This window comes from Equus asinus, chromosome 20 (genome assembly GCF_041296235.1).
Source record: "Equus asinus isolate D_3611 breed Donkey chromosome 20, EquAss-T2T_v2, whole genome shotgun sequence".
NCBI classification, from domain to species: domain Eukaryota; kingdom Metazoa; phylum Chordata; class Mammalia; order Perissodactyla; family Equidae; genus Equus; species Equus asinus.
Genome location: NC_091809.1, coordinates 71,356,538 through 71,369,474, shown reverse-complemented (window position 1 = coordinate 71,369,474; position 12,937 = coordinate 71,356,538). Strand labels below are relative to the sequence as shown.

Here is a 12,937-nt window from a genome sequence, read left to right as displayed (position 1 = left end):
TAATTCAATATTATATTCACATATGTTTATACACACGTATATGTATGGATATGTGTATACAAAAAAGTAACCCACGATCCCACCACTCATTAACATCTTTTCTTAATAGTAGGTAACCTTCATTTCAGACGTCTTTCTATGGATATATACATATATACAAGTACATGGATAAATATATAGATAGACATTAATGTCAGTTGATTGCCACGCCTAGTTGTTTCTTTAAACAATTATTCAATTCGAAGTGGGCTCAGATCTCTCAACGATGCTAACAATTTTATAGAGTTGTGTTGGGATTAAATGAATTAACATTTGTAAAATGCTTCAAATTGTTCCTGGTGCATTGGAAACATTATGTATGTGTTAGTTGCCATTATCACAATAAAGCCACTGACCTAAGTGTGACCTGAGCTGTCATGTTACAGGCTGAGGTGGGGTAACTATAAGCTAAGTGAGTAGAAGAAAGGGTTATAATATTCCCTGAAGCCAGCCCCAAGCGTGTCTTGGCAGGCTTTGGAATAGCAGAAGCCATAAGAGCTGTCTTCCGGCTAGCAGCTCCAAGTGATCTGTTACTTTGAATCAGAGTCAGTGAGATAGGGTCGCAAACAGCTACAGGCTCTTTGGAAAAGGCTGTAGATCTCAATTAAAGGTTAAACTTCACATAATATCAATGTGGAGACCTTTCCAGGCTTGGCATTTATTCCCTCTCCATCCCTCCACCTTTCCCTACTCCTAACCCCACACACACATACTCACATGTATGCACATAGCTAGAAGAAAATCATTTCATTTTTCTGGTTGAAAACCTGCACTGGTCCCATACTGTCTACAGGACAAAGTCCAAACGCCTTGTTAAAGGCTTTCTTCATAGGATGGCCCTAATACCTACTTTCATCTTCATTTGTAACACTCCCCATCATTTTACTGCAGGCCACACATTTACTGAGTGCCAACTGTATGCCAGACATTGTTTTAGATGCTGGGAATGCAAATATGATTGAGACACAGTTATATCCTTGAGAAACTAATGATTCAGCAGGGGAGGCAGATAAGGATATAGGTCATTAATATCTAATTTGAAAAATGATTTAAAAAGGGAAGCAAAATTTGCTTTAGAAATACAGAATAGGGGACTGATCAGACTAGGTATATCAAAGGTTTCATAGAGAAGGTGACATCTGAGCAGAGTAAGGAAGGGTGAGTGGGAGTTACTCAAATAAAGAAAGAAGATAACACGTACAGACTTAGAGGAATAAAGTTGTGTTGTGTATAGATGAGAATTATAAGCAGCCCTTGATACTAAAATGTAAAATGAGAGTTGTAAGGTGCTGGTGGTTGAAACTGTAAAGATCGTAGGAGGGTGGGAGAGAGAAAGAATTTTGTATCCCATGTTAAAAAGCTTGAAATATATCCTGTAGAGATATGAAACCATTAGTAAGCATTGAGCAGTGAAACAAAAGGGACAAATCTCAAGTTTAGATAGATTATCCAGTAGCAAGGTAAAAAGTGGACTTAGAGGCATGTGGCATAAATTTGGGAGCAGGGAAATGAGAAATGACTACAAGAGTCAAATGTGAGATGAAGAGAACCTGTTCAAGGGAAGAGTTGTACAAATGGAGAGCAGGGAGGGACTAAGAATATTTAGTGATTCAATTAGCCAGGCTTGATAAGTGACTGGATATGTGTGGCCAGGAATAGAGAAGAATCTAAGGTGACTCACTTCTTTTGGGTTGGGGCAACAGGGAGAATGATGGTGCCATTAATAGCCTTGATACTGCACACTCTTTCTAATATGATCTTTTTCACTTTTTTTAAAGTGAGCTTCAAGATTATGCCTTGAGATTAAAGCTTTCCCACTTCTCCAGGGTTAGGTATGCCCTCATCCATTTCTCCATAATCCTTGGTTCATTCTTCACCCACAGCACACAGTACACTGTGTTGTTACCTGTTAGCATGCTTTTCTCCCACTAGATTATAAATTTCTTGGAAACAGACTAAATTTTGTATTTCCAGTACCTGTTAAATTTTCTGGCACAAACTAAGGCCTTAATTTGTTAAATTAATTAATTCATACTTGAAAATCTCGAAGACATCTCAAACTGATCTTGCCTAAAGCCAAACTATTGCTCTTTATCAAAGAATGTATTTATTTTCCCAGTCTTCAAGACAGAAAATTTGTTAGCATTATGTAATATCTACTGCAGCCAATTCACCTCTACCTCCTGTTGATTCTACTCCAAAGGATATCTCAACTCTTTGGATGCATTGTTTAGTCCACCGAAAACTCTTGCCTGCTATGGCAACTTGTCAACCAACTTGTCTCCCTGCTTCCACTTGCCATCCCTTCCAGATTATTCTCCCTCACGGCCACCAGGATGGTACTTTTAGAATATACATCCAATCACATTTTCTTCTTCTACCACAAGCCCTGCAATAGTTTCTCATTGCACTTAACATTAGTCACTCAAATCAGGAACATGTTCTACACGGCTGTGTAAGATCTGGCCCCTGCTCCCTTTCTCATCCCTTCTGACACCATTTTCCCATTTGCTTACCCATATAAGGGCTTCAAATGGGCTTTTTCCTCAGCCAGAAGTGCCTTTCTCACCATTCTTTGCTAGCTACTTCAATTTATCAGGTCTCAGCTAATTCTCACTTCTTCGGAGAGATTTTTATGACCACAAATTTAAATTACATTTTCCCTAATATTTTCACTTGTTCTTTTACTTCATATTACTTAGAACAATTTGTCTATGCATGTGTGTGTGTGTCTGTGTGTATGAGAGAGAAAGAGAGAGAGAGAGAGAGAGAGAGAGAGAATGTGTGTGGTGAATGTCTCTCTCCCAACAGGATGGTAAAATATATAAGAACTATGTTATAGGGACCAAATGACATAGCAACCATGTTTGTTTTTTAACTTCAATTTCTCCAGCACCTATTACTATAATGCAAATAGTAATAATAAAATACTTCTCTGTTGAATGAATGAAAAAGCAGACCATGTTCATTGTCAGTAACATGATTTTACGAAACATAGGACAAAAAATTACATCTACATATTCACTTTCAAGGTGCTTAGCCATGCAGATAGTTGAATCTGCAAGATAGTTTTTCAATTTAATGATAATCCACATTAATGTCAGAAATTAGAAAATAAAAGGTAGAAAAATAGTATAAAGAAAAAGATCACCAGTACTTCTCGTCAGCACCCTTCCAAGGAAGCCAATACTATTGTTTTTTCTTTCTGACTTTTGTACTCTATGTGTGTGTGTGTGTGTGTGTGTGTGTGTGTGTGCGCGTGCTGTAGTTCATCTGTTCCTCTAAACTGGTTGAAGGCTTTGTGTTTAGCACTGAGTTGGCTCTGAGGGTACCAGGATGTGTATGAGTATCAGAAAGCTCATTGTCTAATGGTGAAAATAGGACTCAAATGCTATCATAAGGCACTTGGGTGTTTTATTAAATCAGAATTTTTTATTTTTTAAGAAAAGAAAGTCTTTTGCATAAATACCAATCACTGAAAACAAAGCTTAATGTGAGCTGGTCTCAAAAGGCCCAGGATCACAGGAGTTTTAGAACCAAGCTTTTGGAATAAACTAGTACAACTACCGTGGATAATCTCTCATCCTGTGAGGGATGGAGTCAAACACTGATGACATTATAGTCTTCTAGCCTCTAGGAGTTTTGTGATAAATCCATCTTAATTATAAAACCACTAGATGACCTGACATACCACGTCGTGGGCCCTCCACCTGGAATGTTTTTGATCTTATTTTTCTTGCAAACTCAGTCTCATAGGGCCCTCCTCATACTCATGTCCACAAATCTATGTCCTTTTATTATATTGTAATTATATTTTTACCTTTTTGCTTCTCTCATTAACTTCTTTAAGATAGAGGTTGTATCTTTATTTCTATATTTTTATTTCAGCAGTAAGCAAATGGGCATGTGATACACATTTAATAAATGTTTATTGACTAAATTGGAAAGAAAGAATGCATAATATTCGATTCTCATATTGTGAAAATTGGAAATAGCTATGAAATATAATCTTGAGAACACAATGACATATTTATTAACATTTTTGGAGAAAAAAAAGACACCCAAACCACAACACAAAAACCAAAAAAAAAGGAAAACCAAAAACCCAAAAAACAAGCAGAAATGAGTCTTGCCCTGTGCTAACATTATTTGAAAACTCATTAATTGGAGGTTCCTAGTTTAGATTAAAGAAAAGCACTAAGAGAAGCAAAGAGTTTTAGACCAACTTCCACCCAATTCTGTTCGACCTTTTTGCTCTTGGCTATGTCATGACTTATTTTAGTCTCTGCTTGGCTAATACCCCTCTCTCCACCTCAAATAACAGTTAACACGGGCTCTGCTTGGGCACTCCTGGGCATATCCTGAGGATGGGCTGAAAACGCCTGAAAGGAAACCTAGGACCTCTGATCTAGTTTGGGGGTGAGCGTGGGAATATGGGTCAATCTCTCTCTGAGATCTAATGATTTTTGTGGTTAGCCCAGCTGTCAGGAAGGCTTTTGTTCCTAAGGGAATTCTTCGCCATATAAACAAGACCACCAAAATGAGAAATACTTGGAGATGCGACCCCCTTCTGCCATGTCTGTGTCGTTTTCCAGTTGATTTTTGAGGGATGCACCAATGCTGACATTGTGATACATATACCTGTAAGGTCATCCGTGGGCCAGGACCCCAGCTGGCATGCCTTGCAGGTGTACTCATCAAAGACATACTCATTCTCTTTACAAGGTGTACAGGTCCAACAACAGCTGACTTCTCCTTTCCGGATCACCTAAGGCAAATATTTAAAATTTTGATTATTTTTATTTGCATAGATAAAAATCCAGCAAGCCTTTATTCAAGTGTACTGCTTTGCAAAGCAGGAAAGACTTTCACATAAATTATTTCAAATGGTATCAGAGAGGCAATATAAGTATTAATATTCTCATTTTATAATTAAAGAAATTGGCTGAGTTTAAGCAACCAGTCCAACATCATAAATCTAGTTGGTGACAGAGTCAAGAATGAAATTAAATGCAAGTCTTTGGATAATTAGCCTTAGATTCTTATATTTAATTAAGTGCCTGTGTTCATGCTCATATATAAATACATATACATTTACATATGTGTGAATATAACTGAAATTTCCCCAGAGTCTGTGTCTCTTTCCCTCGAATTAAGAACTTTTACTCTCTGATTTTACCTTGGCTCCCTTCTTCTAGTTGAACAATTGTTAGCAAAGGACATTGCATATCTGTTAAAGTTCAAAAACCTATTCATATTGATCAAAAATAATTAGGAATTTGTATTGAATTAAGAGGCAGAAGTTGAAGTTTTTTCTGGAGGTCATCTCTTGGTCTACCACAAATCTGGTTCAATAATTCAGCCCGTTCCTTTCTATTCTAGTAGCTTTGATTTGCTCAGGATGAAGGTGGATAAGGTCACCGAGACGATTATATACCCCTTCATCTGTTTGATTTTTTTAAGGCAGTGGAAAATAATTGAAATAATTTAACAGTTGAGAGAGTCCCAGATGTTATTCTTTAGAAATGGATGTCTTTTATTTTTTTCCATTACTAGTGCATGAATAGCTTCTGTGGAATACACACAGCATTCATTAAACATTCCTATAAATAATTAAACTGTGATTAATAACTATCAATAACCACACACAGCAATGATCACACTTTATATTCTTTGTCTTAGATGCGGACTCTATTAATGACCTTTCATAATAGCAACGTCCAGATATCTATATCCAAATAGTATTTTAAGCTGGCACCTCTTTCTTATATTTTGTACTGTCCCTTGTGCTGGCTCTTGAATACAAGTAGGGAATGGTGACAGAAGGGCCTGAAATGCCTTTTCCCTAAAATAACCAGATAAGTGAGGCAAAATTTCTAATTAGATCTGCTTAATCTAGCTAATGTGTTCTTACAATAATATTGACTATTTACTGGCTATTTAGTGCATGCCATATGCTGTTGTTTCATTAAAATATTGGAACAGCTCTGAATAAGGTAGGTTGTTTTAATTCTATGCTTTTTTTTTTTTTTAAGAGAAGAAAACTGAGGCACAGTGAGCTCACACAACACATATGGGTAGATGAAGGATCAAACAACGCCTGTTGGACTTCAAGGCTCGTGCTCATAAATATTGAGCCTCACTGGTCTATATAAAGATAGAGTTCATGATATTTTGAAAGATGTAGTGGAAAGAGTACTGGCCTGGGAATCAAGAGGCAGCAGGGTTCTAGTCTGACTTACAGCTACGAAGTAGTTGTGCGACCTTGAATGGTCCTCTAGCTGATCCTGTTTCTTCAAACTAAGACCATTGCTTTTGTAATAATACCTACCTTATATGGTTTCCTGAGGATTAAATAATATATCACAGTGATTTGTAAAGGGAAGAACATTCTAAAAATGTTAACTGTTTTTATTAGAAATATGCACATAAATATCCATATAGAGTAATGAAGAATTTCATTTTCAGGGAAATTTTAACCACACTTGGTACAATCTATTGTTGGACAATTGTTAGGTTTTGTATTGCAAGTAGGCACATTTCAAATACTGAAGGGTTCTCCTTCCAGGACCTTAGCAGGGCCTGGCAAACAAAAGCAGCTGCATTTTCCAACCCCTTTCCCCTCCTCCCTCAAATATGCTGACTTCTTAGGTTCAGTTTGCATTGGTTTGTGGATTTCAGTTTTTTACCAAAATAAGTTCATGCCCTTTTCCAAGATTAATTCCAATATTACAATCTCTCTCTCTCTTTTATTTTTTTTCTGAGGAAATTTCGCCCTGAGCTAACATCTGTTGCCAATCTTCCTCTTTTTGCTTGAGGAAGATTGTTGCTGAGCTAACATCTGTACCAATCTTCCTCTATCTTATGTGGGATGTCGCCACAGCATGGCTTGACTAGTGGTGCTAGGTCCACGCCCGCGATCTGAACCTGTGAACCCTGGGCCGCCAAAACAGGCTGTGCAAACTTAACCACTACACCACTGGGCTGGCCCTTACAATCTCTTTTTGAATCAATAGTGACAACTTGATTCTTCTGATCATTCACAACAATGTATTCTTCTGATCATTCAGAACTGATTTGTTTTACTTTTCTTTTTTGCTTGTTATGTTCTGTTTCACATTCATTTTGAATACAACAGGTGGTTACAATTGTCTTTCATAGAAATTCCTGTTCTTTTTGAACACACTGGAAGTTGTGGTGCTTTCTTTATGAATAACAATATATAACATATTTGAACCTTTGCTAGACTAAGTGTCCTTTCATGGACATTAAGTTAACCGATTTGAACAATGCTATGAGATGTTGATATCGTTAATGAAGTTCCTCAGCAACAACCTTAATTATACTAAGAAAATGTTGTCACCTGTGTATTTAATGAGTTGAAAATGAGATCTGGTTAGGAAAACAGAATTTGGGATTAAAACAGACTAAATAAACATTATTACAAATTAACGAGTATTAAAAATACGATAGGTTGTCAAATTCTTTCATTGTGTGTTTTTCCTAGTAGAATGGGGTAGAAAAGCATATATAAAGAAATCTCTCAAATCAGCCATTCAGCATTTTGAAGGCACAGGTTCAAAGTGTATTGTTGTGAAGGATCAAAACAATGTCCAACAACAAAGATATCTTTCTATAGGAAGAACTAGAAATTAAGAACAATCGATATTTTGAGTGAGTCTATAAAGAATTGCACCTGCAGAGTTTAACTGCAAGATGATTAACCAAGATGCAGACTGTCACTATATTAAAAGTCAGCAAACTTTTTCTGCAAAGGACCAGATAGTAAATATTTTAGGCTTTTGGGCCATACAGTTTCTATTGCAATGCAACTATTCAACTCTATTATAGCATGAAAGCAGCCATAGACAGTACATAAATAAATAAGCATGACTGTAATTCAATAAAACTTTATTTACAAAACAGGCAGCAAGTCAGATTTGGCCTATGGGCCATAGTTTATCAACCCTTGCTGTATACCATAACAAAATATTCAGACATTTTCAGATATTCCATAAGCTATCGGGTTATTTAGCAGATCTTAATAAATTTCTACTTATCTTCATTTACCTTGTCTTTCTTCCTTCTGGACTTATGCTTACCAAATTTTCAGAACTATACTTTGAAGGCCTTACAACTGATTTTGAAAGATTTCAGTTTCATTTTTAATGACCAATGAAAGAACGGCTCGAATGTGTTCTAAACAGAGTGAAGGTGAGGTTAATTGAAAAGACAGGCCAACTGCTCCAGGTGTATACGCCGCCTGAAAAGTGGTATTGTAGTACTTCAATAACTACTTGATGGGGGCCAGCCCAGTGGTGCAGCCGTTAAGTGCGCACATTCCACTTCAGGGGCCAGGGTTCGCTGGTTCAGATCCAAGCCATGCTGTAGTAGGTGTCCCACATATAAAGTATGTGGAGGAAGATGTGCATGGATGTTAGCTCATGGCCAGTCTTCCTTGGCAAAAAGAGGAGGATTGACAGTAGTTAGTTCAGGGCTAATCTTCCTCAAAAAAAAAAAAACAATAAAAAACTACTTGATGAATAAATTATTTTCATACTGTTTTCTCTTTCCTTAAAGCATTGTACCCTAAAAGCTAATCTCGTTTTTATTTTTATTATATCTTCATCCTCTCTTTCACTGGCTTTTTATTTCCTATAAGTGTGCCCAGATCTTACTTAGCCTAAAAGTAGCTTTCCAATGTCTTCTAACTAGCAAACTCTCCCTTCCTTACCTGCTTGCATCTCGCCCTTCTCGTTGGTCAATTACCATTCTATTCTATTCAGTCCGGCAGGCTTCTGCTTCCAGAAGGCCCCAGTTGAAGGGCTAAACCCCAATTCTCTTGTCTTTCCCTCAGTCCTTCTCTCCCTTGACCTCTCTCTTCCACTGACCACCATCTTACCTGACAGTGTGCTCTTCCTGGGTTCTCTTTCTTCCTGACTCTGTTGCCGCTGATCCTTTACCTTCTCCTCCACCTTTACACTTTAAAATCGGATCTTCCTTGTCTATTCTCAGTCCACATGTATTTTCTCTATGTACTTTCAGGTTCTGTGATCTTATCTACTCCAACAGCTTCAACTTTAGATCTGTCCAGTTAATTCCTAAATCTGTATCTTCAGCCTTATTTCTCATTGTTATAGACCAGTATTTTCCATCACTGGCTAGATATCTCAAAACCAACAGGCCCCAAAACTAAGCCATTGCCTTTTCTCTAAAACCATGCCCATTTTTCTATTCCTGACAACGGCACTTTCTAGTTACCAAGAGTTGGAATTGCAGTTGATTTTCTTGGACTTCTTTCTCTTCTCCCATCCGACATCCAGTTGGTAGGCACAACTGATCGAGTCTACCTCCATAATGTTCCTCTCAAGTATCTCCCCTGTCCTCTTTGCATTCTCATTGTTTCTTTCATAATTCAGGGCCCTTGCTACCACCATCACAGTGTCCTTCTAATGTGTCTCTTCTTTCTTTATTCACGTTTCATAACTCTTCTCATGAATCTTCACCTACCATAGCCCAGCTTATGTCAATATCTTGGTCAAAATTATTCTCAGACTCCTGCTTAACAAAAATTAAGTTCAACCTGTTTAGTATGACATTTCAAAACTCTCCACAAATTTCAACCTATCATTTTAACATTTTTTTCTAAGATTTTTATTTTTCCTTCTTCTCCCCAAAGCCCCCCAGTACATAGTCATATATTTTTAATTGTGGGTCCTTCTACTTGTGGCACGTGGGATGCTGCCTCAGCATGGTCTGATGAGTGGTGCCATGTCTGTGCCCAGGATCCAAATCAGTGAAACCCTGGGCGACCGAAGTGGAGCTTGCAAACTCGGCCTTGGAGCTGGTGCCTCAACCTTCTTTTTCACAATAACCAGTTAGAGTGATGCACCCTAGATTATTCATTGTTATTCCAGACTAGTCTTCACTCGACCACTTCCGTACCTTTCCTATTGTTCTGTCTCTGTAAGTGATCATTTCCCCACATTGCTCTCTGAAATCATATCTATTCTTCTATCTCATGATCCAGTGTCTGACATTTTATTCAGAAGAAATTTCTCCTTCTCTTTTGTATGTACTTAAATAGCTCCTTTTTTTTTCTTTCTTAATAAAGTCATCACATTTTACATGATGTTGCTTATCTGTGCCCATGACATTTTTCCTCATCTAGACTTTACAGTCTCATGCCAATCTTCTAGCAGTAAGGGATATTTTTACCCCATTGATATAAACTATTACGCTAGCAACAGTTTGATAAATATTTGCTAAATTAATTAGAAATTAATGTGATCCCCAACTGTGAACTGTTTATTCCCAGGAAGCATGTCTTAAAGGCTACGTGAGCAGAAAGGATGTGGGCAAATACAACACATCAGTTGGTTCAATCAGTCCAACTACTAAGACTATTTTGAGTTGCACTAGCTAGCATAAGGAATTATTGAGAGAAAAGTAAAAAATACAGTTTCTGATGTTACACGCTTACAATGTAAAAGGTGAAACAAATATCTAAAATTAAAAAAAATAGCCAGTGATAATAAACACTTCTGAGTTTATAGCAAAAATTAAAGAAACACGGACTTTATTTTACCTTTATCTGGCCTTTCTCACATGGTTCACTGCACACAGATCTGATGACGTTGGTCTTCTTGGACCATACTTCATCATCATCCATTTTTAATTCTCCATTATCCCAGCTTCCAACATTGATATAATCAAAATAATCTTTTCCCATTTCCTTGAAATTCATTATTTCATACCTTAGGAACAAGAATATAATAATTATTCAGTTAAGAATATAAATATTCAGCTATGAAAAAGCAATAGATTTCGTTCCCCAAAAATGTATGTATTGTCGTATTAGTGGCAGTGGAATTTTCCATGACAGTACATTTAGAATAACAAAAAACCTGTCTGTTTCACTTTCTCTTTCTCTTCAGAGACCTTTTTTTTTTTTAACTTTCAAGCTTACACCTGAAATAGAAAATAATCCCATGTGAGCAGGTGACTTGACCTCAGCAGAATGAAAGACAGTTTTGAAATAACTTTGAGAAGTTTAAACAAGTACCACTGTTAGGCTTCTAAAAAAGATAGAAAGGTTTTCATCTCCACTCAAGTACAATGATAAGATTTTCCTTTTCTAACCAAGCGAGAAATCTGGTAAATCTTTAATCTTGTCTTCAGCTGTAAGCAATGTGGGGGTAATTTGGCTAGGGCCTGATTTTACCTTTCTTATTTTGCTCTTTATCAACGGCTAAATTCATTGTTTAAAGATACTTTTAGGAGTGATGTTTAAAATAAGTCTGAAAATAGCTTCTAAAGTACCTCATGCTGGAAGCTTCCAGTCCCTCATGAGTTCTTAGCTTTTATTAGCTATTATTCTTATTTTGAGTATGGGGATAGAGATGTAAAGAGGGAAAATTAATGTGCTTATTTATGAGATTTTTCTTATATGTAAGAATATTTCCAGAGAAGCAGTCCTGAAATAATTTTCCAATCTGAAGACCTTGGATGCACAATACCACCACTGTCAGTTTCTATAGACATACTTGTAAGTATGTCTTAGGTACACAATGTCGTCACATAGTACCCTATGCTTTGATCTCCTAGGACTTACAGGATTGGAAGATGGTATCTTATAAATGCCTCCTCCAAGCTTCCACGCTCAGCATATTTAGCTATCCGTAAATTGACATGGATGGAAGGCTTTCTAGCTTTTGGGTTCAAGTGGCCAGATTACCATATTCAGATCAATGCTCAGTACAGAAATGGTTAGAACAAATCTGACATCAATCTGTTTGGACCTATATTGTAAAATGATAGCATTCTGTTTTCACTCCCAATCACAATTTTTAGTAGTGTCTTTTTCAGAATGTTAACTCATTCTCAAGTTTTGTTAGCTGTTCAGTGGCTTAAGGATTATCCTACAGTGTTTTATTTGCAGGCAGTAACAATTTTGAGGAGCTGTCTAAATTCTACTTCTAAGCCAAACGTATCAACCTATAGGGTACAAAACTGAGTCCTACATCTCTCTATTCCATCAGTTACCCCATGGCTACTAAGCATGCAATGAGTTGAGATATTAGAACATAGAACACTGAGGTAAAAAGAATTCATATTCTGTCACTGGCTACTTCAAATACATGGGCTTCTAAGATTTCAAAAAGTGACTCTCTATGAGCAAATAACCTATGAAGATTCTAGGCTGGGAGGAAGAAAGAAATTTTGGTGTCTGGAGGCTTCTTTCTTTGCTGCTACTGATTTAAAGAGATATGAGGGTTTCAGTGTTCACTTCGAAATGAGCCATCAGCCCCATTTCTACCACTTCGTAACTCTGAGAAGGTCTAGTTCAAACTGTAAATTTTACAGATAATGGACCTGAAGCTCGTTGAGATTAATGAGTGGCACCAGATTGCAGAGTATGCAAGTGATGGAGCCAAGCCCTAACCTCTGCCTGTCGACTTCAGGTCTGCTGTGCATTCTTCTCCCTTAGACCACTCCAAATCTGCTTGGCAAGCTGAGACATCAATTTTCCATTGCTTAAATATTGCAGAAATCAGAACTACTTTAGATTTTAAGGCTCTTATCTCTTTATCCAGGTCTTTTTTGTTTTATATTGGAGAAATGTTCAAAAGTGAAAAGATCCAATTTGTGGGGGGGAAAAAAAAAGAAAACTCTGTCTCCCCACGTCTGCCTCTTCCTTAACTGGCCATAATTTATAGTTGAAATATCCTGAAAATTTTTAAATTGTATTTTGTATATTGTTCAAAAACAAAATTAAACAGATAAAATATATTCTAACCAAAAGGAAAAACATTTCTATTAAACTACTAAATAGAACCTAGAGGAAGACAGGATTCAGTTGAACAGACACATAGAACTTTCTAAGTGGTTATACCTC

At 36.9% G+C, this 12,937-nt stretch overlaps 1 protein-coding gene across 4 annotated transcripts in view; it reads right to left on the bottom strand.

Moving 5' to 3' along the window:
* GRM5 (glutamate metabotropic receptor 5) overlaps nt 1-12,937 on the bottom strand; it is a 468,644-nt gene that overhangs the window by 79,922 nt on the left and 375,785 nt on the right. For all 4 annotated transcript variants that reach the window (XM_044752744.2, XM_070490466.1, XM_044752743.2 and 1 more), the window contains exons 6-7: nt 10,628-10,796; nt 4,681-4,807 (exon numbers count right to left, since the gene is read on the bottom strand). In XM_044752744.2, coding sequence (XP_044608679.1) covers nt 4,681-4,807; nt 10,628-10,796 — 296 coding nt within the window. The remainder of the gene's footprint in view (nt 1-4,680; nt 4,808-10,627; nt 10,797-12,937) is intronic.